This window comes from Corvus cornix, chromosome 19 (genome assembly GCF_000738735.6).
Source record: "Corvus cornix cornix isolate S_Up_H32 chromosome 19, ASM73873v5, whole genome shotgun sequence".
Classification (NCBI taxonomy): Eukaryota; Metazoa; Chordata; class Aves; order Passeriformes; family Corvidae; genus Corvus; species Corvus cornix.
The window spans coordinates 5,236,266-5,262,301 of record NC_046348.1 but is presented as its reverse complement, the minus strand read 5'-3'; the positions used below and the strand labels follow the sequence as shown (position 1 = coordinate 5,262,301).

At 58.2% G+C, this 26,036-nt stretch overlaps 3 protein-coding genes across 6 annotated transcripts in view; 2 read left to right on the top strand and 1 right to left on the bottom strand.

The window, feature by feature from the left end:
• AP2B1 (adaptor related protein complex 2 subunit beta 1) overlaps nt 1-8,137 on the top strand; it is a 77,842-nt gene extending 69,705 nt beyond the window's left edge. For 3 of the 4 annotated variants that reach the window (XM_039562795.1, XM_039562793.1, XM_039562794.1), the window contains 2 exons: nt 4,692-4,846; nt 5,878-6,122. In XM_039562795.1, coding sequence (XP_039418729.1) covers nt 4,692-4,846; nt 5,878-5,952 — 230 coding nt within the window. In that variant the 3' untranslated portion in view covers nt 5,953-6,122. Of the gene's footprint in view, nt 1-4,691; nt 4,847-5,877 lie in introns of all 4 variants that reach the window. The other variant, XM_039562792.1, reaches the window with a different exon arrangement.
• Nucleotides 8,138-9,783: 1,646 nt separating this feature from the next.
• On the top strand, nt 9,784-16,986 carry RASL10B (RAS like family 10 member B). The gene is given in 5 exon segments (XM_039563063.1): nt 9,784-10,432; nt 13,373-13,705; nt 16,148-16,272; nt 16,623-16,801; nt 16,804-16,986. Coding segments are annotated over 4 exon segments (609 nt in total). The 5' UTR covers nt 9,784-10,432; nt 13,373-13,489; the 3' UTR covers nt 16,893-16,986.
• Nucleotides 16,987-18,958: 1,972 nt separating this feature from the next.
• Nucleotides 18,959-24,411, bottom strand: GAS2L2 (growth arrest specific 2 like 2). Its single transcript, XM_039563062.1, is given in 7 exon segments — nt 18,959-20,756; nt 20,759-21,447; nt 21,615-21,885; nt 22,238-22,334; nt 22,835-22,942; nt 23,103-23,341; nt 23,979-24,411. Coding segments are annotated over 7 exon segments (2,286 nt in total). The 5' UTR covers nt 24,337-24,411; the 3' UTR covers nt 18,959-20,232.
• Nucleotides 24,412-26,036: the final 1,625 nt, after the last annotated feature.

Here is a 26,036-nt window from a genome sequence, read left to right as displayed (position 1 = left end):
TTATTGCTTTTCTTCCTTCAAACAAAAAGGAGATAAACACAGGCAGGCAGCTCAGAAGCTTCTGTGGGAGTCTGTGCTCGCAGGCCTTTGTAGGTAAAAGATCCATCCTGTGCCCACAAGGCAAGCTAAATAGGATTGATTTGAGCTTTGGTGGCTCGCATGGATGGCAAAAAAACCTCCTGTCCCTGGCAGCTCACCCCAAAACAGTGCACAGAACAACCAGAGAGTCTTGGCTGCTGCAGGTAGCCCAGAGCTTGGCAAGTGAAGCCAAGGATAAGGTGCCATGCTGTGGGATGAGGAGCAGGTACCCTTAAGTGGTCTGATCTGTGTCTGTACCATCTTTGCTTCCAAAAGAAGCAAATCCTGGACCTTTGAAGGTATTCCCACCATTCCCAGTGAGTCAGGGGGAGATGAGTGCTTCATTCTGGGTTTGGGGGGCTCAGGTTCCCAGCAGTCAGAGATGGACCTGGCCTGAGGCTGTTCCTGGGGGCTGCAGCTCTGTGGATGTGGAGGAACAAGTTTCTCTGGAGCTGTGTCATGGGGCCAAGGTGTGCTTAGGATGCCCTGCACATCTTGAATTCATTAGAGCTGTTTTATGCTTCAGCCTCTTAGGAAGAGGTTGGGATAGTTCCCTGGAGAAAACCTCATTCAGAAATAATGAAAACACAAGGTCATGGTTATAGCCCAGCATTCTCATGTCTCATGAATCCAGTGCTAAATTAATTGATTTGGGGGATTTTAAATGAAAACACAAGAATCTAGTGCATGAAAATAGATTCCTTAACTGTTACAGCTCAAATATTCTGGGTGCTGCTGGTGCAACTGAGGTTTCCCCCGTAACTGAGTGTGCACTAAAGCTCAGTTTGCCTTGTTTACACTGGGGTTTTTTTTTCAACATGCTAAGTTTGACTAAATTCTAAAGGATCACTACATTAGGGTATGCAAATCAGATGAGCTAAATGTTTTTCTTTTTCCTAAACACTGCTTACCCAAACCCACAGAGTGAAAGAGGATGCGCTGACTTGCACATGGAGATTGCCTCCCGTTTAATGGCACTCAGTCAGTTGCTGTGTTGTTCAGCACAGGAATTTTGGGTTTATTTGCTTATTAGTGGCCCACAGTTTGGTGTGAAACAGCAGCTTTTGTGATTAGAGTTGAACATGGCTTTATTGGTATGCAGTGGTCACTTTGTTTTTCTCCCCCAAGTAATTTGCTAATGCCAGAACAAAGAGAAATTGGATTTTTTTAATGAAACAAGCTGGGGGACAATCATACACAAGCTTGCCTGGTATGTTGGCTTTTTCTGTATGTGCAAATCTTGTACCTGATAGTCGAATAAATTACAGAACTGGTGCATATTCCATGTCTTGGAAATGAAGGTACTGTCGTAACATTGCCCCAGGTGCCTCCCCACTGGATCAGAATCTGCCCTTGGGATTTGAATGCAGTTCTTGGCTGGATGCTCAGAACCATTCAGGTGCTGCTAGAAATGGCACAGGGATGTTCTCAGCTACCACAACATAAAATATAGGCATAAAATTTTACTTTCTGATTGCCACAAAGCTCAGAAAAGGTGCATTGAGTTGTGCCTGTCCTTCATGCAAAGCCCAGGTGCTGATCTTGGCTCTCTGAGTTCAGATGTGAAGTTCTTAAGCTGGTGAGCAGAAGATTTAAGCACATCCTTTGCTTTACCCAGGAGAAAAATGCTGTTAAAAAGTACTGGGTCACTTCAGTGCAGAGGAGGAGACGACTTTCCCTGTGTGCCCGTGTTTCCATGTGCACTGTTTGGTTGTGGGAGTGAAGTAAAGAATTCTGTTTAGAGAGGAAAATACAAGGAAAACAAACCAAAGGAACCAGCCCTGAAAGCTGGGCTGATGTCAGAGGCTTCCCTGGCCTCACTGATGGCCAAACCTCCCTGTGCCCTTCCCTTGTGCTTCAGGAGGGTTGTGAGAATAAACCTTGAGATCGAAGAAAGTCGCTGTGCAAGGCCAGGTGTGGCTTGTGCTGCTTTGCTGAAGGACTTGAGTGCTCTGGTTTGCAGAGTCCCCAGTCCCCAGAGTCACTGAGCCCTGCTCCTGCCTCCCTGGGCTCTGGGTGCCCGGGCTCAGCTCCCTGCTCCCAGCAAGATCTGCCTGGGTTTATTTTATTTATTTTATTTATTTATTTTTAAAGGCTGTGCTGTCACATGGCATTAGCGGTCCTGCCTTCAGCCAGCCACAGCCTGCTACTGTTGCTTAGCAACTCTGATGATCTCCAAAATCCAAATTGCTGATACTCCAGAGCACAGGAGGGATGGGAGCTGCTACCTGGGGGGAGAGGGGGTCAGCTCTCACCAGGCCCCAAATCTGTGCTGGGAGAGAGGGCAGGAGCAAGCCAAACGTCAGCTCCAGCCTGCTCACCATTGCTCTGGGTGTCGGGATGACCCAGAGCATCTTTTGGTGGGCCTTTTTGTGCTCTTCAGAGGGTAACTAAGGTCAGGGAAGCAGAAAATAGGCTTTCCTAGGGGTTGCCCTGCCTCACTTTCCCTCCCTGTATCCCCCTACAAGCACGTTCCTGCTCAGAAATCTGCCCCTCACCAGAGGCTGGGGATGTTTCCATTGCAAGACGAGCCATTGCACAAAGATTCTGGCGTAAGAGCAGCTGCTCTCAGCTGCTCACCTGCTGAGCTCCCCAAACACAGCTCCCCTGCTCTGCCATCTCACCCTGTAATGGGGTAGCAGCCTCACAGCTGCCAAAATTGCAGCTTCTCATTCCAATCCTGCATCCCTGCTCCTCAGGGAATGCCTTTACTCTGACAGCATCTCCCAGCAGAGGGGAAATTGCTGTGGCAGGTGTCAGGGTTGCTGGAGAAAGTCCTTGCCAGTAGTTCCACCTTCAGGATACACATCCAGAGGACTGAGATTTAACCACAGCCTGTCAAAATTGGGCAAACAAAATCCAATTTAATACCAGACAAGGATGTGCTCTCTGAGCCAGTGCCTGTGTTGGACACTGTGCCTTCCCAAAGGCCTGGAGGCTGCTGTTGCTGGCTTGGGAGCATGAGGATCTGGGAATTGGGGTTTCCTTCCTGGTGGGTGATGTCCTTGCAGCATGGATTAATCGCAGCCATGCTCCCTGTGAGCAGGGGACCTCTCTGCACTGGCCATTTCCTAAGTCTGGCTGAGTTTGTTGTGGAGAGGAGGAGTATGGGTGGGAGGAGGAGACAGGGAATGAGGGGTTTTAAGCAAAAGATCTCATTAGTTACATATATCTGCCAGTTTCCATAGTAACTGGGGAAGAGAGGAAACCTAAATCTGAGTGTGTCTGGGTAGCTGGATGCCTGAACCATCCTCGACCTGCAGAGAGCTGCTCTGAAGCCTGGGGAGCAAAGGAGTGCAGCAAAGGGTCTGGGCTGCCCTGGGGAGAGGCAGTGGATCCAAGTGTCTGCATCAGGGGCTGGATTTGTAGGGCCCTTTGTTTCCTCCTCCCACCATTGCTTGGTGCATGAACAGGCTCTGCTGTCCTCTCTCTAATCCCTCTGTGCACCAGCACACACTGGTGTCCATTCTCAAATCCAGCACTGGTGGATCTCTGTGTCTGTAGGTGCAGGGATGGATCAGAGCTGCAGGGTCACTTCCTGCTGCCTCCCTGCTGCTGTCCTGCTCCCTGTGCTCCTTGACATGGATCCCACATTTCCAGTCTCTGGGCTTTCTTTGCAAGTTGGTTTAAGGCTGTTTCTCTCCCTCATTTTTTGTCAGTAGTGCTCAACCTGCTCTGAATGACCCAGCACAGATCAAGTGTTCCACCTGCCCCAGCAGGGAGTTAAATTTCTCCTGTTGGGCACCAGCAATGGGAATTTGCCAGTGATGCTTATCAGGTGTGGAATCTTCCACCCAAAGTGTGACTGTGCCCCTTAACAGGCATCCACAGCCTGATACTTGCTTTGCTTTGTACTGAGACACCCCTTGGCATCCAAGGGCTGCTGGTTTGGGTCCTGGTGTTCTGTGTATTTGCCTCTGCTCTGGTCTCCTCGAGAAGTTCCTTGGAAATAATGTGTGTGACAACACCACCCACCCAGGTGTGCAGGTGAAATCACACCTCAGCTGCCAGGACTGAGGTCAGGCTGTGTGTTAAAGCTGTACCACAGCCCTGTGATGTCTAGAGACAGAGTCGGGGGGGGGGGCTTACCCTTTAAAGTACTTGCTTTTTAAAAAAGGGAAAGGATTTTTACTACCTTGTAGGACACTGATTTGGCCAGAAGTGTCTGTGTGTGAGGGAAGTAGAAGGGAGCTCTCATGGTTGAGACAGGACCTCAGAACCTGAGCAAGCCTCAGGCTGTGATCTTTGCTCTTTTCCACCTTCACCTTTTGACTTTTTTGGGCTGCCTACAGCTGCTTGGGGGTTGTAGATAAAGCAAAGTCCTCTTCCCCTCTGAAAATCTCACCTTGATCAAGTCTTGAGTGACCCAGAGCAGTAAGTGAGAGCCCTGTAAAATGGGTAAATTCTCACCAAGAGACCACAGCCTGAAAGGAATGAGGTGGGTCCATGGAGAGAACCAGAATTTTTTTCTCCTTGTGTGCTCCTTTCCCCAGGGAAGGAGCCAGCGTTTCCCTGTGCTCTTGCATCCTGGGAATGCTCCTCTGGGCTCTCCTGTCTCTGCAGATGATGGATCTGAACTAACAGATGTGTTTTTTCTCCCTTCCCCTCTGAAGACACTGTCTCCAGCAAACTGCAGAACAACAACGTCTACACCATTGCCAAGAGGAACGTGGAGGGGCAGGACATGCTCTACCAGTCCCTGAAGCTCACCAATGGCATCTGGATCCTGGCTGAGCTGCGCATCCAGCCCGGGAACCCCAACTACACGGTGAGGTGCCAGGGAGCAGAGGGCATGGCACAGCCTGGGCTCCTGCTGCCTCACCCCACACACCAAGCTGTTCCTCCCTGCTCTTCCTCCCTCCCTGCTCCCTCTCCTTTGAGGGAGGTGCTGTTAATTTGGCTGGGGGTGGTTAGCAATGCCTAACACGGGAGGAGTGAGGAACAGCAGAATTCCCCTGCTCTGTCACCAGTGAGCTGGGACAATGCCCGCCAGCAACGAGCAGCGACTTGCCAAGGTTACCCAGAGATAAAGCCAAGAGATATTAGCAAGGAAGCATTGCCAGGCTGCCCTTCCCCCTCTTATAGACAAAAAGAAATTTATGCCCCGCCGTGTTCCCGGCTGGCTGTGGCCCTGTGCTGGCATCAACCCGTGGCTGGTGGGAAGGTGCTCTCTGTCCTGCCTCATGCACCCCTGTGACTCTTCTCTGTGACTTCACTGCCCTTCTGAGGGACCTGTGTGTCTCTGGTATTAGAGGATTTATCTCCTGTTGGAAGCTGTGCCAGGAGTTGCAAGAGAAGTCTGTGGTCTGGGGAGCGGCGGGGTGAATGTGAGCGTTGGAAGGTGATTTAAAGTGTTTGCACAAGGTTTGATGCTGCAAGCCTGGTCTCAGCCTGATCTTTGCTTTAGAGAGGAGTGACAGCCAAGTCTGTGTCCATCAGGACTGAGCAGCAGATCCTTAGAAGCCCTGGGGTTTAGTGCTGTGATGTACAGCTTGAGGACAAGCACAGGTCCCTTGTCTCAGTTTGGGACCATGTCCCCTTTCTTCCTGCCTGTGGGGCCACCTACGTTTGCTGAGGAATTTGGGAACCCCACAGTGGGAGTTTGCTTTTGTTTTCCTCCTCCTGCTTGCAGCAAGCTCTGAAAGGGCAGTTTGGGGTTGGTGATGTAGAAAGCAGGAGAAATACTTTGTGTGATTGTCATCAGCCATGTCCAACCCATTCCCAGCTGCCTTTGTGGACATGGCAGGAAGCTCCTGCCTCCCTTTGCCCCAACAGTAACCTCTCCTCTCCTCTCCACAGCTCTCCCTGAAATGCCGAGCTCCAGAAGTGTCCCAGTACATCTACCAGGCCTACGATGCCATCTTGAAAAACTAACAGGAGATTGAGCCTGTGCCTCACCCTGCAGAAGGAGGGGGGAAAAAAGGGGTCCCCAGATCCTCCTTCACCACCAGCGCGGGGGGGAAAAGCACTCGTAACTGGAAGCAGCTGTATTCATGTGTAGGATTTCAGTCAAAGGCACTGATTAAACAAGGTAGCAATTAGTATCCACGTGCTAACGATGATAGGGAACAAACCCCTTTGGTATTTTTAGCGTCCATGGAGTTTCTAACCACTGCTTCAAACTACTCCCATGTCCCCCTCGTCCCTCACTCCTCCGTTCTCGTGGGCTTCTCTCCATTTTGTGCCAATGTTGAGTGTTTTCTAAATGGCTTTAGGTGTAGTTTCGATTTTGTAAAATAACTGCTCATTGGAAAAACACAAAAACACCGAGCAAAAACCACCCGTCCGCTCATTAAAACAAGGCAAAAGTGTCGAAAACCTAACACTGCACTTTATTTTATATTTTTATACTTTCTTTTTTTTTTGAGTTTTTCTATTGTAATTGGCTTAAAGGGAAGGTGATTCCAAGGAAGTCTTGGGAGCCCTGTTGGGCTCTTAACAGGGTGAGCACGGCCTCGGGGAATTAGGAACAGAGCCATCAGTTGGGTCTGAGGAGGGGGATGGAGCCCTAAAGAGGGGTTTTTATTAGTCTTGTGCTGGCAGACTCGCACTGCTTTGATGGTGTTCTCACTCCAGCCATCTCCCTGGCTCATGAGCTGCTGATTTGAGGAGTGAGGCTGCTTTTGTGTGGGGAGGAGCTGCAGGCCTGGGTAACAGGGCAGCAGTGGATGAAATGAAGGAAATGAGCCCTGTTCTTAGAGCAAAAGGCTCGTGCCAGAGCTCCAGGTGTGGTCTCTTCATCCTCACCCATCTGCAGCCCCTCTTCCTTCCCTTCTTTCCGTGCCTGCTGTGGCCAAGCTGCCTTCTCAGCCATCCCTGAGCTGTGCCCCCCTCTTGCAGCGCTGGCCCTGGCAGTTCCCAGGCTCATGGTGGCACATCCAAATGTGGCAATGCCACTTCCCTGCAGGTGTCAGCGAGGCCCCTACAGAGAGGGGCCGCTGCTGGCAGTGCCCCAGGATGCCAGGGGAGCAGAGTGGCTCTCCCTGTTCCCATGCTGTCCCCCAAAACCCAGGCTGGGGCATGGTGGGAGATGGTTTGGGCTTGGCAGCGTTTGCTCCCTGCCTGCCCGGGGCATTCAGCTTCCAGCTGGGCTGAGTGGAGCAGGTCATGGAAGCGTTTCTCCCGTTGGCAGCTCCACTCTTTGTGCCCAGAGTCACAGTGATGACCCAGAGCCAGCCAGGTTCCTGCTCTGAGTCCCTGTCCCGAGCAGCCCCATGCCCTGGCCCCTCTTTTCCGACCTGTCCCTTAGGGCCAGGATTGTTTCCCTTCCAGTCCATTGCTGCGGACTCGTCCTACTGCAACCACTCAGAGCTGCAGCAACAGCAGTGAAAGCAAAGCCTCTTGCATGTCCCTGCTCCATCCTTAGCTTCTCCTGCTTCATCCAAGCCCCAATCCAGAACAGCTTCTCCCTCCCCAGCATGCTTGGACATCTCCTCCCCAGCTAACAAAGCTCCTGCCTGTAGCAACCCCCATGTCGTCCTTTTGGATGCCGCTTTCCAAGTCAATAAATGTTTCACGGTGGGAGATCGTTCATCAGGGCTTTGGCACTGACTGCAGCCAAGAAACCAGTGCTGGGAAAAGGTCACAGTGTCCTGGGAGAAACTCCAGCAGGGCCCAGGAGCTGCACGACCCTGAGGAAGGTGGTGTCCCTGTGTAGGAACCCCTGTGCTCTGGCTGGGGGGAAAAAAGTGGGGCAGAGCTGGAGCAACCCAGCCCTTGAGCCCTGCCCACGTGTGCTGGGAGGTGATTTGCTCCAAGCCCTGCGGGTGTAGTGTAAAAATCATTAACAGAGCAATTAAGGAAGCACCAGTGGTGGCACTGAGCGCGATGCTGTGTCGGGGCAGGGAGGAGAGCGTAGCTTCGACGTGGGGAGGGGTTGCTGAGCACCCTCTTCTCTTGCCAGATTCCTTCCCAGCTTTCCGGGTGGGTGTCTCACCCCGGGGCAGAGCCGGGGCTCGTCGGTGCCGTTCCCTCCGCCCCTGCTCGTTCGAGTGTTGGCCGTTCGTGTTGCTCTTCAGGCTTTCTCTGCCCTCCGTGTCAATAAACTCATTTCCATGAGGCTCTGGCTGCGTGTGGCTCTGTGGGAATGGGGAGAGGAGGAGAGGAGCCATTCCCCTGATGCTGGCTCTGCCCATGGGAGCAGCAGGCTGAAGGCTGGATTTGGTGGGAGCAAGGCTGTTTGCTCACCAGGCTTCTTTTTCCACTACAGCACAGACCCCCCCCCCAAATTTGGGGTTTGCAGGGGGAGGAAGCAGTAAGTTTCCCTGGTCCTCCAACAGCTGCTTCTCCTCATCTCAAAGGGCAGCAGGGACACTCGGATGAGGAGCAGAAGATGGATGTTCCCGTTTAGCCCTTTTGGGGCCCCAGGTGGGCTGTGTGTGTAGCATGACCTGTTTTCCCTGAGGTGAAATGATAAAATCCTGGGAGTCACTGATGTGTTTGGATCTCTCTGCACTGGTGCTGTTGTTTTCCAGAGGGCTTTGCCATCACTGGTCCCATCTCAAGCAAGGTGGGTTGGGCTGCAAAACCTCTGTAGCAGGGCAGAGGCAAGCTCAGGCAGCCCCAAAGTGGCCAGAAATGTAACAGAACAAGCAGCAGGTTAGGGGAGTGTTGCTCTGGAGCAGGGTAACTTTTTCCCTTACCCTGCCCAATCTTGGTTTAGCAGCACTTGGATTTTTGGGAAGTTCCACCCTCTGTGGAGGGCAGGTACCAGATCACCCCGTGTTGCCCTACACTGGGATGGTTTTGTGTTAGAAGGGGGTGCATGTGTCAAGTGACAGTGACAGGCTGGTTTGGGGTCACTGATCTGGCTGTCATGTCCCTTCATGCACCCCTGGTGTGCCTGGGATGGGAAGTGATCATCATTCCCTGCTGGGGGTGAGCCTGGAGCTGCATTTGGCCCAACGGGAACAGAGATGCTCAGGGCTCTGCCCTGTCAGCTGCTGTCTCTTCATGTCCTGTGGCAAAGGGAAAGGTTTCTTCCTCCCTCCCTGTTCTGCCAGAGGCCCCTCGAGAAGAAACCGGTCTTTGCTGCTGCTGCTGCTGTGGGTTTGCAGCCACACTCGTGCCCTGTCACCAACCCCGGGCCGTGCTGTGCCTTGGGGGCTGGGTTTGCTTCGTCAGTAGCGTCACCCACGGGGCTCAGGGGACACAGATGCTGCTCCCTGAGCTGGGAACTGCCAGGGGGATTGGTCCCCACAGCCTTCCCTGTTCCTGAGGCCCACGCTGTGGCACAGGGACCTCCTGAGTTGGTCCTTGCTGCTCTGGCTGGAGCTGGGGCAAATCCTGCTGGGCTGGGTGGGTTCCCTAAAATCCCTGCTGCTCCCACTGGCCTCACACCCATCCTGCTCCGTGCCAGCGACAGCAGGTCCCTGACCCATGATGGGGTGTGGGCAGAGGCAGGGATTCAGGTGAGGATTTTGGATCTGGCTGAGGCAGGAGCTAACCACAGCCCCCCCAAGCCACCAGCTCTGCCTGTCTCCTGCTGCCACCTGCACACCAGGACAGGGGAGCTCTTGGATGGATGATTTTAGGTTTGCCTTGGACTCCTGTCACTGAGACTGGGATAAACCTCCCAGCCAGCAGGGATGTGCTGAGATCCAGCCCCACTCCCCTCCCCCCGGCTCCTCGTATATTAAATTTCACACATCAAACTGCAACTGAAGAGCATCTCGGAGGGAACTACTAAAAATAGCCCCGAGGCTGGAGCCTGAATTGTGCAGGAGAGTTCATGTACAGCCTGATCCCTGCGCTCTCCCCGAAACATTCCAGGGCTCGGGACTGCTTTGTGGCCATGTGGGGAAGGGAAGCAGCATCTAGAGCTGGTAATAACCCCAGGGACGCATAAATATTCCCCTGCTGCGACCATCGGGCAGCTCTGCAGGGAAATAACCCCCAGATCTCTGCCAGCACGGCTGTAATGTGGGGCACGGCGAAGGGGCTGTGACCCCCTTTGCCTGGTGCTGATGCCAGGGTGGCACAAAGGCTGTCCCACATTTGTCCCCCCCAGCCGTGGGGCTGTGTCTGGCGTCCTTTGTCCACCAGGAAGGATGTGGCATTGTGTTTCCACTCGCACCCCCTCCTCACCCTGGAGAAGAGCCCGCGGAGATGATGTTTTTTCCCAGCCAAAGGTGCTGACGAGGCTGGGGGGGCCCGGCCGAGCTGTCGCCGCTGATCGGGCTCAGCTAAGCCCGTGTGGTCGCAGCCAGACCTGTGGAGACACCTCGGTGCTCGCTGTGGTCACAGTGACCCGGAGTGGGGCTCGGGGTGCAGGGAGTCCATCAGCAGCGCGTCCCGGGGCCCGGACCATGTTCCCGGAGGTGCAGCCAGCATCTTCCCTCTGTCCAGCACGCAGGTAAATGCTCCGTGCGGGGTGACCCAAAAATGCAGACACTGCAACAGAAATGTCCCTCCTTTGGTGGCGCCTGCAACCAGCCCGGGCTCGGGGTGCCCCCCCGGGCACAGAGAAACCCCCAGCCCTGCCCGCGGGCCGGGGGCTGGCACAGGGGAGGTGAAGCGATGTGCCCAAGAGCACAGCGAGCAGCGGCGTCGGAGGAGGGAAAGACTCCTTCAGAGGGGTCCTGCCCACCTCCCCCGAAGGATTCTGGCCCGGGGGGATCGTCCGGAGAGGGAACGAGAGCACCGATGCCGCTGGGGGCCGGGGAGGGAAGGGGCGACGGCGCTGCACCCAGCACACTGCAGGGGGGACATGGGAGGGTCTTTTCCCATCGGCGCCTCCCCAGAGCCCCGGGAGAAGCCGGCGTCTCTGCTGGATTCCTGCGGCTCGCTCTGGGCATTCCCTGCCTCCTTTTCCCGGTGCTGCCTCCTTCCCTCCCGGGCACTGCCCGCATCCCTCCCCGGGCATCCTCTGCATCCCTGCCTGGGCAGAGCCTCTTTCCCTCCCCGGCCGCTGCCTGCATCCTTGCCTGTGCTCTGCCTGCCTCCCTCCCTCCCATCCCTCCCTCCATCCCTCCCCAGGCTCTGCCCGCCTCCCGCCTGGGCATCCCCGCCATCCCACCGGGCGCTGCCTCCATCCCTGCCCGGACACCGCCGGCCCCCCCGCCGTGCCCCGGCCGGGCTCCCCGCTCCCCGCCGCCGCCCCCCGGTGTCGCCGCGCCGGGCGGGGGCCGGGCCGGGCCGGGGCTCTGCAGCGGGGCCGCCCGCCCCGCGCCGGGCTCGCCGCATGGCTCCGCCGCCCGCCGGGGCGCCGCCGGCCCGGGCCGCCGCTCCAGGTACGGGGGATCCGCCGGGAAGGGCAGGACGGGGAGGGGGCAAAGTTACGGCTGGGCAGGGCCGGGGTGGCCGGGATGAGGGGACAAGGGGGTCCCCAGTGAAAGTTGAGCGCCGGTGCTCCCCGCTCCCCTTCGCCCGCCGGCACGGCGGGTGCGGTGTCGTCTCCCCCCCGGCATCCCCCGATCACCTCCAGCCCCAGCAACCCCGCGGGCAGGGGTGTTGCGCTGCCCACGGCGGCCGGAGCATCCCCAGGAGGGTCGGGATGCGGGTGCGGGAGGCGGGGGGCGGCATGCGGGGGGTGCGGGATGCGGGGGGTGCGGGATGTGGGGTGCGGGATGCCGCCGCCGCTCCCGCCCCACGGGGCTCAGGGGTCTCTCCTTCCAGTGCCCCCGGCGTGGCGGGGTGGCCAAGGTCGCAGCGGGGGCCGGAGCTCCCTTTGCTGGGAGCCCCCTGCGTGCCCCGCCCGGCCCTGCAGCCCGCGGAGCCCGGCCTGGTGCTGAGCGCCCGGGGATCGCGGCTGGTCCCTGCTCCACCACCCCGCCGTGGGTGCCCCGAAGGGTCCCCCCGCTGCGCCTCAGTTTCCCCCGGTAGCTGCTTGTAGGGCCGGGGACCGTCAGGTCGGCCTCTGATGTTTTTGGGGGTGCACGGTCCCCGTGTGCCAGCACAGAGGGGGGTGAGGTTCTGGCGGAGGCACAGCGGGGTTCAGCCTGTGCCCCGGTTCCAGGGATCGCTGCGAGCACTGGCTTTCCAGTTGTGTCGCTCCATGACCCTCCGGCCCCGCAGAGGAGCTGGGGATGCTGCTGTGAGGAGGAAGGGTTTGTGGGGACGGGGCTGTCCCTGCAGCAGAGTGGCCCCCGGGACCTGCAGTGACAGTGCTGTCTGCTGGCGGAGAAAGTCCCTGGCAGGGTCGGGCCTGGGGGCTCCCGCAGCCCCCGTTTCCCTGCATTTGGCGCAGAAATATTCCCACTGCCGGTCTGGGGACAGCCAGCACCCCGGGGAACAGTGCCAGCAGCACAGGGGGACACGGTCCCCAGTCCTGGTGTGAGGGGGGTGAGGGTGGTGTGAGCCATGGCCCAGCTGAAGCGATCCCGGGAAGCTTGGCCACTCCAACACCCAGCAGTGGGAACGCCTGTGCCCAGGCTCCCCCTGGGGTAAATAATCTCCATCAGACAGGCGGAACAGGGTGTTTGAACGCGACACTTTCAGCTGCTGCCCTGCACTTTTGGGGATGGTTTTCAGGGAAAATGGACCAGAGCATCACAAATTGGTCAAAGGATCCACACTTTAGGATAAAGCAGAAGCTGCTTCCTAGAGATGAGAGCGAGTGAAAGTGGGACCCATCCCCTTGCCTTTGCTGTCCCCATCACAGCTCCTGCTCGGGAGCGCAGTACCAGCGGGTGTTTGGTCTCCTCAGAGTCGGCTCCCACACCCCTGTGTGTGGGTTATCCCCCCGTGTCCCCCCACACGTGTGGCCCTGGGCTGGGGTCCCTGCGGCCTCAGCACACGTGGCGGCGGCTCTGGGCTCACCCTGTCAGCTGGATTGCAAATGAGTCCCCATCAAGTTAATTGCCCAGCCTCTCAAAGCCTGAAACGAAACATTCAAGCTGTCGCTCGCAGGCGCTGAGCGATCTCCTCCCGCCCGGCAAAAGGCAATTCCGGCTGTCCAAGCGGAGGGAAGATGGATTCCCCGGCTTGGGGCAGCACCGGGAAGGAGCAGCTGGTGACAGTGCCCGTGGGTCGAGTCCCCAGCACAGCCCCGGGCTGAGCAAACCCTGAGCCGCAGAGAGCCTTTCCTCGCTCTGGTACTGAAAGGGCTGAATGTGCCTGTGAGAACCTTCCTGGAATGAAGTTCACTCAAATCCTGGCTCTCCTTGGCTGCTGGGGTGGGAGTCTCCAAGGGGGACCTTGGGGTCCTGCAATGCCGAGGCATTGCCTCCTTGGGCACGTTGTCAGCTCCTGCTCCTCAGGGAAAGCTCCTGCTTGAAAAAATATCCCCTGAAGCAGCACCGGTGTAACTCCAGGGTGTCTCTCAGACCTGACCGGCTTCTCCTTGGCCTTGCAGTGACAGAGAGTCCCAGAGGGGAAATGCATCCTGAATGGGGCTGAGGCCCCCTGCTCGGGAATATGCAGCCTCGGCACCGCAGAGGCAGCACCAGGGCAGCGGCCGGCGCACGGCGGGATGGTGGCAACCTTCAAGATCGCCGTGCTGGGAGCCCAGGGCGTGGGCAAGAGTGCCATAGTCCGGCAGTTCCTGTACAACGAGTTCAGCGAGGTCTGTGTGCCCACCACGGCCCGCCGCGTCTACCTGCCCGCCGTCGTCATGAACGGCCACGTGCACGACCTGCAGATCATGGACTTTCCCCCCATCACCGCCTTCCCTGTCAACACCCTGCAGGTAGGGGGGCACCCGAGGGGACCTCCACCTCTGCGGGTCTCCGGTGACCTCTGTGGGGTTTTGGCTGTTAAACTCTGCGGGGTTCCAGTTCTGCCTCTTCCGGGGATGATTCTGCCTCCACATCAGGGTTTGGTTGCTAAATGAGGGATTGTGTCCTCGTGGATGCTGGCTGAGCAGGTCCAGGGTGAAGTGTGTTTTAAAGTTTGGTGACAACAAACACAAGAGAGGTGGCATCCCAGTCCAAGGAGCGTGGCTCTGGCATTGCCCACAGCCACATCTAGCTGGGATCTTGGAGCACTGGGATCCAGTTCCGTGGCTGTCAGGGCCAAAACCAGAGCATTGGGGTGAAAAACAGGGGTTAATGGAGAGTCCCTGATGCACCCACTGCCCAAGCCAGGCACAGCTTGTCCCCTCCTGGGGGTGGCCATCACCCCCTCCAGCATTGCCTGGGCTTGCTCTTGGAGTGCTGAACCCACCAGTTCCTCCTCTACCCCCTCAGGTGCTTCCAAAGCAGCCCCAAAAGGCAGTGTGGGGTTGGAAAGTGTTGCCACCAGTGCCCACCACTTCTGGATGGAGTTAATGGGGGAAAAGGGGATCTTAAGCTCATGCCATAGCCCCAGTCCTGGGGGCATAGCTGTGTCACCACTGTGGGGAAAGGAGCTGGAGGTCCCCAGCTATGGCTGTAGCCACACTGGAGGGCAGTGCCACCAGTGGGGACGATTCAATTAATTACAGTGTCCCCATGCCTGACGGGTCATGTAGTGCTCCAAGAGCCCCTGTGCCATCGGGCGGGGGGTGAAACGAGCACTCCAGAGGCAAGGAGAAGGTTTAAAAATTAATAGGTGAGTGCAGGGAACGAAAGGTCGGCGTGAGAAACAGCCCGAAATAGCAAAGGGTAATTTATTGACACGGCAGCCGGTGCTCACACACTCCATTAACTCCCTGCCTTGCTGCACTCCAGAGGAAGCGGCCGGTGGGAACAGATGGATGTTTCCAGGGAAGAGAGGGTGAGCAGAGGGATGGCTCCGAGGGGAAAGGAAAGGGCTGTGGTGAGGAATACAGCTCTGTCTGCCGGGAAACATCGCCGGGCTCAGCTCCGTGCCAGGAGAAGCATCCCTGCAGTGCTATCCTGGGAGAGGAGCAGGAGCCAGTGGCTCTCTGACATCCTGCTCCCGCAGTGCAACACTTCTCCAGCTCCAGCATCCCGGGAAACCTGCACTGCGTGAGGAAAACCATCCTGACATCGCAGCACCGGGGCAAGCTGCCCCCAGCATGGGGAAATGGCTGCAGTTTGTCCATGTCCCAGGTGTATCAGGACTCAGAGTAACCCGGAGGCTGCTGCTCCATCCTCCTGCATCTCTGAGCCTCAGGATCTCCCAGCATCTCCTCCCCTCGGTGGGCAGAGAGGGGCTGGGTCACTGCTCCCCCCCAGCTCCTTCCCGTGCTGCCCTCTGTGACGGAGATCAACCCACATCCCAGAACTTGCCTTTCCCCAGGTCCCTTTGGTCCCAGGTCCTCTTATTTTGGCTCATTTCGATGATCAACTCAGGAAGGGCTGATTCACGGTTCTGAAGGGGTTTGCTCGGGAAGAAGTGATGCTTTTCCTCCTTGGAGAACCTTTCTCCTTTCCAGAGGCCCTCAGGAGGGTTTTGCAGTGCTGCCTGCAGGGGCTAAGCCATTCCCAGTCCCACTGCTGGGATGGGAAAGTGCCTGGAAGTGAGGCAGATTTTCACTCTAACAGCACGGGGAAAAAAAATCCCATTGTTCCCAGAAACCCAAAAATTTCCTGACAGCATATATTTCTTACAGCTCCAGATTTTGGCTGTGGAGAGGCCACTTCTGCCTGCTTCTGCCCTGGATCCCCATCTTGCTCTCACAGACTCAGTTCCTGAGCAGCCTCTGCTCCTCTCTTGTCCCCATGTCCCCTCCAAACAGACCTGCTGTCACCTTCCCCCTCTGACCCACAGAGCTGCTGGTCCATCACCCTCAGACCTCAGATGGAGCTCAGCATCCTCCTCACCTGCCCTGCCCCAGAAACTAGAGTGCATCACTAATTAACACAGTTAATTAGCAGCTCTGGAGGATGAAGCTTTTACAGCCAGGGCAGGGGGCTGCATTGAGCCCCACTCCCAGCTGTAACCCTCACTCAGGAGTGGAACTGGGGCTGACAAATCCTGTTTCCTCTCCCCTGGGTTACCAAGGGGGATAAGGGATCTCTGGAGATGGGGGAATGGCTGAAGAGCTGTGGGGGCAGACACGGATGGGCCAGGGCAGAGCAGAGGTGGGTGCTGAGTGTCGGGGCTGGAGAATGTGCAGCCCCCTGCTTCCTGCTGGCACAGCAGCCTCCTTGGGGTGCCCATCCCCAGAGCAGGGCAGCACAGGGCATCCCCCAGGCACGGCAGCAGGGCTGAGCCAGGATTGATCCCTCTCTGCACCTTGCAGGAGTGGGCGGACGTGTGTTGCAGGGGGCTCCGGAGCGTCCATGCCTACATCCTGGTCTATGACATCTGTTGCTTTGACAGCTTCGAGTACATCAAAACCATCCGCCAGCAGATCCTGGAAACAAGGTAGGGACGGCTTTGGGATGGTGCATCCTGCCCTGCAGCTCCTGGAAGGGTGGTATAGCCCCATGGCTCCTGGCAAGGGGGTACAGCATCAACGGGGCACATCTTGGCACCAGAGATGAGGTATTAGACTGGCACAAAGCCCCTTTGCAGGGCTGGGAGCCCAAAAACCAAGAGAAGAGCAGGTGTGCCCTGTGGGTGAGCCCTGAGTGAGCAGCTGGAGATGGCATGAGGAGCGGCTGGCCATGGCGTCCTCCACTTGGCAGGCCACAGCCACGAGCCCGTTTGGGATGGGTTGAGCTCTGCGGGCTGGTGGATTGTCACGCCGTGCCCTGTCCCCTTCCCTCCTCCAGGGTCATCGGCACCTCGGAGACGCCCATCATCATCGTGGGCAACAAGCGGGACCTGCAGCGGGGCCGGGTGATCCCGCGCTGGAACGTCTCCAACCTGGTGAAGAAGACGTGGAAGTGCGGCTACATCGAGTGCTCGGCCAAGTACAACTGGCACATCCTGCTGCTCTTCAGCGAGCTTCTCAGAGCGTGGGCTGCGCCCGCTGCAAGCACGTCCACACCACCATCCGCTTCCAGGGCGCCCTGCGCAGGAACCGCTGCACCATCATGTGAGCCCCCCCTGCCCCGAGGGACCTGCCCCACCCCGGTGACCGCCAGCGGCTCCGCTCTCCGGGCGGTGGGAGCTGTGCTGGAGGCACCTTGGGGGATGCTTCCCCTGCGGTGACATTTGGGGACGGGGCACCTTGGGCAGGGCGATGCGGTGGCCAGGCTGGAGCAGAGGGGTGGCCAGGCTGCCTGGAGGTGGGGAGGGGTGAGGGAGGTCCTTGGCTAAACCCCTGAGCTCTCTCCAAGGCTCCAGGGGTTATATATGGCACTGGAGGGTGGAGGAGGTGCCTCAGAGGGTGCCCAGATTTTGGCTGTCGGGTCATCCTTGCCCGTTCCTGCCCAAGGGCAACGCTTGCTGCTGCCTGCCTGACCTCACCTGCCTCTGGAAGGGAATTATCCAGCACCTGTATCCTGGTGTTCTGGGGCTGGTTCCATCTCTGGGGCAAAGGGAAACAGGAGTCCCGTTTTTCCCCCTGTGGAGCTGGGATTTCTCCCTTTGGAAGCCAGAGCAGCCAGGTTACGCGGGCTGTCTTTTGGCTCAGTTGGGTCAGATTTCCAGGTGGAATTCCTGGATGAAAGCAAGGAAGGGGGAAAAAATACTAAGTCCCAGTCCTGCCCCTGACATCCCCAGGATGCTGAGGGCTGCCTTCCCAGGGCTCTGAGCTCCCCTCCACTCCAGCACAGCCCGGGAAGGCTTCTCCTCCCCCCAGCCTGGGAACACCAAATAATCTGGGAACACTCCTTGCCGGGCAGGTCACCCCTCTGCTACCTCTCGTCCTGGGCTCAGCAGGTGGCCGGCTTTGCACGGCTTCACCCCAAACCCCCGGGGTGTCCCGGGCAGGTGGGCAGCCCCTGTGCCACCGCAGCCACCGGCAGTGCCACCAGGTCCGGCCCCGCCGGGTTTCCCCACAGGGATGTCGCCTCCATCCCGGTGAGACACGGCCGTGGCAAGGCAGCCTCGGCAGCAATGGGGAGCTGGAGCAGCATTTCCAGTTGCATTCCTGGATTTTTTTTTCTCTCTGCCTATCCCTAATAGGAAAGTCAGCCCCACATTTTTATTTTTGAAATTATATTTTAATCTTTTGGTTTATTTTTGCACCAGACTTGCAGCTCCCCTGCACCCTGCCCTGCAGGGCGGGTGGCAAAGGAAATGGTGATGGGGTGGTGAAGGGCGAGCAAGAGGCCGAGGGGGTCGTGGTTTCTCCATGTGAGACACAGGGAAACACCATCCTCACCTCCTGAGGCAGGATCTGTGTCTGATCCATCCTCCAGCAAAACCATCTCCGTGATTCCTGCTGTAACAAGGAGCTGGAGGGATTCCTGCTCTGGGCAGCAAAGCAGGACACCCGCCCCTCTCTCCCACCACAGCCAGGTGTCCACGGCCCAGCAGCTCCACCGTGCTCTTGGAAATGCTTCCCATCAAAGGCAGCTCCAGCTGAGCTCCAGTGCCTCTCCCCACCCCATCCCTGCTCCAGGGCTGGGGGGACATCTTGCTCCTCCCTCCCTGTTTGGGGAATCAAACCCCTTGCTCCAAAATTTAGGGAAAAAAAAGGGAAAAAATTAGGAAAGGCAATGAGGGGACACGGGTCTGTCTCAGTGGCACTTGTCACCATCCCTGCCTTCATGGCAAACCCGGCTTCCCCATCCAAGCTCCTCCCATCAGGATTTATGAACACGTGTAAGTCCACTTATCGATCTCTGGCTAGAGCTTTATCCCTCCAAATTGTCTGAGAAGGAAATTCCTTGGTAAATGCTAATAATAAAGCATTTATGAAGTGCTCCGACGTACACATATCAACGACTAAGCCAATACATTGTTTGTTAAACCCTGTAGCCTGCAGTTTATAGCACAATTAGTTACAGGTTTTTATAGCATCTATTTAGTATTTTGAAGAAAAAAAAAACGAACAAAAAAGGTTATAAATATAATTGTTATATTCTATTGTACTTTATAGACAGAGGAAGTTATATTAGTAAAAATAACAACTCTCACTGCTTTGACAGCATTTCCCAGCTCCCGGGAAAACGAGGGCTACCAAGAGCTACTTTCCCAAGAGCCCAGGAAGGGATAGGTGGTGGTGGTGGCACGCTGGGTGCAGGCAGGGAATCCTAGGCAGGAAGATCCGATGTGTCCAGGCACAGGGATCGGACACGGGAGCATGGCAGCAGCCACGAGCACCCCTACTCACACCTTACTACAGAGTTACCACTCACCCAACGCCACCCTGGCCCTGCTGAAAGCAACCTGGGCTGAGGACAGGCTGGGATGTCCCCACCACTGTGCCCAGGGCAGTGCCAGGTTTCTGCCCCGTGCTCGTGGAGGTGAAGCCTGGGTTCGGTTCGGCCCCACCAAGGATGCTTCCCTCTCCCTCTCCTCCTCCTCCTGCCCCAGTGAGCATCCCGGTTGCCTGGACTTGGCTTTCCTTTCCCCCCTGGACTTCTTGTCAGAAATTCCCGAGGTGTCTACACCGCCTGTGATGCCCTGCACCTCCTTCTTTGAAATTGAATTAAAAATCAGGTCTGTCCCCCTTGTTCCATACCAGCCTCAGGAGTGTTTTTGCCAGCAGGTTTTACATTCCCGGAGTCCCAGCGCTCCCACTTGCTGCTCCTCTGCAGAGAAGTGGGGCTGACTTCATCTTCTCTTGGAAAATGGGGCTCTCCTGGGCCCTGTGGGGCTCTCAGAGGGACGTTTGCTGTGCCCACATCAGGATTATCCTCTCTGTCTCCCCACTCACACAGAAAAGATGTGGAAATAGAAGAGCTTTGGTACATCTCTATTGCACAAACAGCACTGCAGGGTCCATGGCTGTGGGCTGGGGGTGCAGCAGGGCCTGCTGTGACCCTCGGTGACATCCATCACCCCAGAGGGCACCACGGCCACCCTGGTTCTCCCATGGGGTCCCCTTCTGTGACCCCCTGACCCAAGTGACCCAAGCACTCATGAAGGCTCTTGGTGCTGTCGGACATGAGGCTCGTTTGTGCCATGGTGCAGATGGGGAACACTGAGGTATGAGATGGTTTGGGTGGATGTCAAGGGTGGGGTGTCCTTCCTCCTGCAGAAAGCATCCCATTGTCTCAGTTTGGGGCTGGACTTTCCCACCCAAACCAGTACAAAAATGTCTGCTTAGCAGGATTACCAGCACAGAAAAAAATCCATGGGGAAGGAGAGGGTGCAGCTCCAGAGAGCGAGGTGGGACCCCCCAGGTGGTCTGGGAGCTATCCCATCGTTCTGCCCTTGGAAACCTCGGGCACTGCAGCTCCGGCTTCAGCTTCAGCATCGCTCCCACCTTTGGAGGGAGGAGCTCGTCCGTCCGTCCGTCCGTCCCCACTGACTTTCGGGCTGGGCTCAGACCCACGACTCCTCATCATCCTCCGTCAGCCAGGCGCCGCTGTCACCCAGGGAGGGCTTGGCCGTGGGACGTGTGCTGCCGGTCTGGGGGGCTCGGGGTGGCCCCGGGGGCCGGTGCTGGCCCCGGGGGACAGGGGGGCGATGCCCCAGCGGGGTGGGGATGCGCGAGGGGCGCTTGCCCGGCCTGTGGTCCCGCCGGGGACGCACCTTGGGCCGCAGCTTCAGCTTGTAGATGGAGGGCACACGCTCGGGCTTCTTCAGGCACCGTCGGGGCTTGGTGACATTGTTGGCCCTGGGTCCCCGCGGGGTCTGGTCCCCCACGCCCGGCCCCTCTGCCTCCCCCGGGTCTGGGGCAGCTCGTGCGGGTGTTTTGGGGACCTGGCTCCCCATCCCCACAGGGCGCAGGGGCTGCCACCCGCGGGAGAGCTCCTCCACCACCCTGTCATAGCCGAGGGGCTGCGGGTTCCCACAGCACCCCCGGAGCCCCGCAGCCCCATTGCCAGGGCCGCAGGCTCCCCGCCCTCATCTGCTGGCGCCCGAGGTCCCTCAGCAGCCGCAGCCCTCGGGCTCGGGGCTGGGTGGCACTGCCGTGTCCCCTGGGGACCCTCCCCGGCAGCGCAGACCTTGCACCCCTCTGCAGGATGGGCCAGAGGGGTGGGGGGCCGGGAGGAGGCCGGGCTGGCTTTGATGGGGGGTTTAACGCTGCTGTCCAGTGTCGGGGCTTGGCTGGAGGAATTTCGAGGTGAGGGCTGTCGGCCCCGGCCAAGGGCTGCCTGTCTCCCTTCCCGTGGGCTCTGTGGGTCTCCCGGGGCATCCCAGTGCGAGGAGGCGGCGCAGACCTTTAGGGGACTGGGGGCACGGACCTTTAGGGGACTGGGGGCTCGGGGTGTCACTGTGGTGGGTGTCCCCGCTTCCTGTGGCCTGGCAGCCACCACAGATGATTTTCCTCCTTGCTGGGTGCTTCTTGGCGGTGCTGGCACTGTCCGCGGGCTGGGTGCTGCGGACCTGCCCCGTGCCGGTGCCACAGGGGGGGTTTTCCCTGGGCTGGTCCCTTGTGGTGCCCTGGGGACCCCCGCGCCGTTCGGGAAGCTCAGCCGGGGCGGGGTGGGTGCCCGGCCCCTCGCTCTGTGCCCAGGGGAGCTGGATCGAGCGGGTGACCGGGATGGTGGCGGCTGCCTGCCCAAAGGGACAGCGGGTGGCGGCTCCCGCATCCTGCAGGGAGAGACAGAGGAGGGGGGCCAGGGAGCTGCTGCATCGCCCCCATCCCGCCTGCTGCTGGGCACCTCCAGAAGGGAAAGGGGGGACAAATTCCAAGGATGTGAGAAAAACTGCTCTGAAGCCAGGCAGTTTGGGGCACAAAGCATCTCTGCACCACTTACCTGCCCGAAGGGACCCTCCGGGGCTGCGCTGGCTCCTGGTGAAGGCTGGCACCCGGCTGACGACCGGAGCCCTCTGGCGAGGGGGTGGCAGGGGACCGGGAGCCGGGGGGGACACGGAGCCCCCAGGTGACGGGGGGCAGGGGGCTCTGGGAGCGGCTGACCAGCAGCGCGGGCTGGGGGCTGCGGGCGGCCGCCTTCGGGGCCGGGCACAGCCGGACCTCGTGCTGCACTTGCTGCTGCGGGCTCCGGGCTTTCCAGGCTTGTTTGTGAGCTGTGGGAGAGCGGCGGGGCTCAGCACAGCACCCCTGTTCCCTGCACCCACCCCTGGGTGCAGCCCACCCAGCCATCGCACCCAGCACCCAGCCCCTCGAGGGTGCCGGCAGAAAGCTGCGCTCTCTGCAAAGGGGCTTTTGGGGTCTGGCTCCATCCAAAAGTCTTCCATGACCTCTAGTGGCCACCAAAGCCAAAGAAAGTCCCAAAAACCCGACGTTCCCCGGCAAAACAACGAGGCATGGCTGGTACCAAAGCCTCCCGCTCTTGAAAACGGCCCCGAGAAGCATCGAGACCAACCAGAGACTCCCCTCCCTCACCCAGCCGCGGGGTTTGGGGACGCGGGGACTCACAGAGCGAGGTGCAGCGACACGGGTCGTGCTTGTCCAGGTAGTGCTCCAGCGTGTCCCAGCCGCCCCCGACCCGCACCATGATGTGCTCCCGCAGGATCTGCACGGGAATGTCCATGCCATGGGACACCCTGCGGGTGGCACGCTCGGCCGAGCTTCGAGAGCTGTGGGCTTGCCCGAAGTGCCACCAAGTGTCCCAAAGGACAGCTGCATCCCTGGCACAGCTCCTGCGGCCATCCCAACAGGTTTGTTTCGTCACCACAAGGAGGATGGGGACCCTTTTGGAAAATTCCTGTCCTTCGTCATGCGCTGGGTTCTTAGGCCAGGCTTAGGGATCGATTCAGAGCATCCCAGTGCTCCCATTGCTGGGTAAGATCAGGCTTTGGCTCGGTGGGATGTCAGGGTTTGCCCCATACACACGGACAGTTAAATCCATACAAACACCAGTAGCAGGGCTGAGCTCCCCTGCTGCCTGGCTTTGGGAATAATGGTCAAAACTCCCACCCGGGCCCCATTTGGGGCACTATGGAAGAGGGGTCATGGCAGCAGAGCAGGATTCCTGATGCTTTTCCCCCAAAGCACAGGGTGAAGCAGACTCACCCGGACAAAGATGAGGGTGTCAGAGTCCCCCACACGATATTTCCCTTCAGAGATCTTGATCATGGGGAACTGGACGGGGCAGGTACAGCGGCTCACCAGCTGCTGGACCTGCGGGCAGCAGGGATGGGTGATCACCAGTGCTGCTGGGAAAGGTCCTGAGGTGGCCATGCCCGCCCCCATCCATCTCCATGCCCATCCCCATCCATCTCCATGCCCATCCCCATCCATCTCCATGCCCATCCCCATCCATCTCCATGCCCCTCCATACCATCTGGTCGAGGTTGTTGAGGTCCCGTGGTTTCCTGGGGGGCCGGGGCAGGGCGGTGCCGGTGGGAGGCAGGTCCAGCTCCTGCTGGAGCTCCTCCTCGATCTCCTCCTCCATCTGCACCAGGGTCGGGACGCGCATTCCGAAGCGGGAAGCGTGGCGTGCCAGCTCCAGCAGGCACAGCACGAAGTTCTTCTCGTTCTTCCTCAGCACCAGGTCCTCTGTCTCGAACATCAGGACATCTGGGCAGGGCAGGGCTGGGCTGAGCCAGGGGTGGCACGTGGGCATGGGGACAAAGGGGATGGGGGGCACAGACGGAGTCAAAACCCACCCAAAAGGGTGCTCTTCACTGGAGCCATCCCAGCAGGAATATGGTTGGGTTCAAGAAGAGTTGGGATAAATTAAAGGAGGGAGAGCCTTCCCTTTTGGGCATCTACAGCTGTTTCATTGCATCCCAAAGCCACAAAACTCAGTGTCTCAGTGCCCTGAGGATGTCTTGCTCTGTGCCACTCCCCTTTCTGGGCATCCATGGTGGTAGGACAGGGTGACAGATGCTTTGCTCAGAGCCAGGACTTCTGCTGTCCTTAGGGTTGGGATCGTGCCATGCCTGGCAGGGACACACCGTGCCATACACCCTTTCCTTTCCCATTGCTCCAGTGCACATTTGCACCCAAGCAAACACTCCAGCCATGTGCCAGCACCCTACAAAGCTGCTGCCAAGCCTGGAGGACCTTGTCCAAGGAATGCCAGCTCAGGGATGCATGCACATGGTGCTGTCCCATGCCAAGGTTTGGGTTTGGGGGACACATGGGAAAACACGGAGCGGCTGGAGGGGACCTGCACATGGAGACATGGGACAAACAGAGCCTGGCATCCTACCTTTGATATCCATCTCCTTCCTGCACCACTGGATGAAGTTGGAGACATTATCCCTGGCCTGGAAGGTGCCTGGCTGTGCTGTGAGGTTGCAGGTGACTCCGGCAGTGGGCAGGTGGAGGTGCCGGGCCACGCTGGGGCAGACGCGGGCGAACTCCCCGGCCACCTGCGTGACGTGGTTGGCGTGGGAGCAAAGCACAGCCCCTGTCTCCAGCACCTCCACGAAGGTGCCCACCTCGATGTCAAGGTCATAGAGCTCCTTCAGCCACTCTGCCAGGTCCTCCTTCATGGCGTACAGGTACTGCTCGCTGGACTGGTAGGGACGGATGCTCCGCGGCCCCGTGCCTGCTGTCCCCCACATCCTGCCGTAAGACTGGAAGGAGGCGGAGGGAAAAGGATGATGGGGACATGGGGAGCTGCCCCAGCCCTGTGCCCAGCCCAGCTCCCCAGCAGCCACACTCACCTGGTGCTGCTTGCTCCCTGCCACCCAGGGTGGTGACACTGTCCTGCTGCCCAGAGCCCTTTTGGGGTCCCAGGGCTGTAATGCTGCTCGGGGAGAGGAAATCACCCTTCGGGGCAGTGGTGTTTTGTTTCCTTCCCAAGGGCCGATCCCTTCTCCTTGGTGACAAGGGACTGGCTGCAAACACTCCCTGTTAACCCTTCAGCACCTGGTCCTCTGTCACAGCCCTGCTCATCCCCAGCCATGCCAGGGCTGGATTTTCCCCTCAGGGGCCCTGGCTCTGGGGCAGGAAGGATTTAGAGAGCAGCTCATCGGCACCCAATTTGCTCCTAACCACACAAGAGGGATTTTCCCCCTTCCCAATGCCCCTACACCCTCCTCCACCACAGGTGAGGTTACCTGAGGGCCACAAGGTGCATCTTCAGGGCAACCTGAGGTGAGAAGGGTTTATTTGCACACCCACCTTTGGGCTTTCTCTGCTCTGTGTTCCCTCGCAAACGCCTTCCTTCACTGCCCACAGCAGTGAGGTCTTTGGCAAAAGCCAAGCTCCTGCAGGGATGGAGTGACTCCAGGAGCTGGGGCTTTAAGGGAATAACTGCACATGAGTGGGCACCTCTGGGAATGTGGGGTACTCCCTCCCTAACCCAGGGTCCACAGAGCTGCCACAGCGCCCAGGTACTTCTGCAAAAACAAATCTACCAGGGAAGTGTTCACTCCTCGGGACCAAAACAGAGCCTCTCCTGGGCTTTGTGGGGCTTCTTGCTGTGTTGGGGGGTCCATCTTCTCCCTGGAGCCAGCTGCCGATGTCACTGCAGATCACTGTCCAGCCGGGGTCATTTTGGGGGAGGGAATGCAAGAATCCCAGCTATTCTGTCTGGGGAATGTGTGGCAGGCCGGAGGAGTCTGCGCCTGGCATTCCCAGCCAGGGAACCCAGCAGGAGAAAAGGACCCTTGAGAAGCTGGATTTCCATCCAGGGCACCCAGTGGTGTGGATTGAATGGCTCAGGGTGTGAGTTCACCTCCCCCAGGCCCCCCAAACTGATGGGGTACAGGTGACACAGCAGAGTGAGCCCATCTCTGCCAGAAATGCTGAGCTCAGCCCCAGCCCTGGCAGCATCACAGGGCCCCAAGGCATCCCACAGGACACAGCCATAGGAAACACACGGCAGCAAGCCAGGGAGGAAGAGGAAAACCCAAAAGCAGGAGAGGATTTGAGGTTGTCCCATCCTCAGCCTCCCATCCACAGCAGATGGGACGCCTGGCTTTCTCCTAAGGGGACAGCTAAAGGGATAATGAATGAATTCAGCCTGGGGAAAAAACCTTTTAACACATCCCAAAGCACTGAAAAATCCTCAGTAATTTGGGGATGAAGTACAAAAGAGAATTTCCATGTGTACATTACCATCAGTGAGTTTTCAGTGGGATCCATCTCCCCTCTTTGATCCTGCAAGCACGAAAGCTGAGGCCAAATTCAGCAATCCCCACTCCAACCCCAAACACCCACAGGCATCTTAAACACAGCCCTGTCAGGAAACTGGAGATTTGCTTTAAAAAAAAACCCCAAACCCAAAGTGTGACATGAAAACAAGTACAAACCCCAA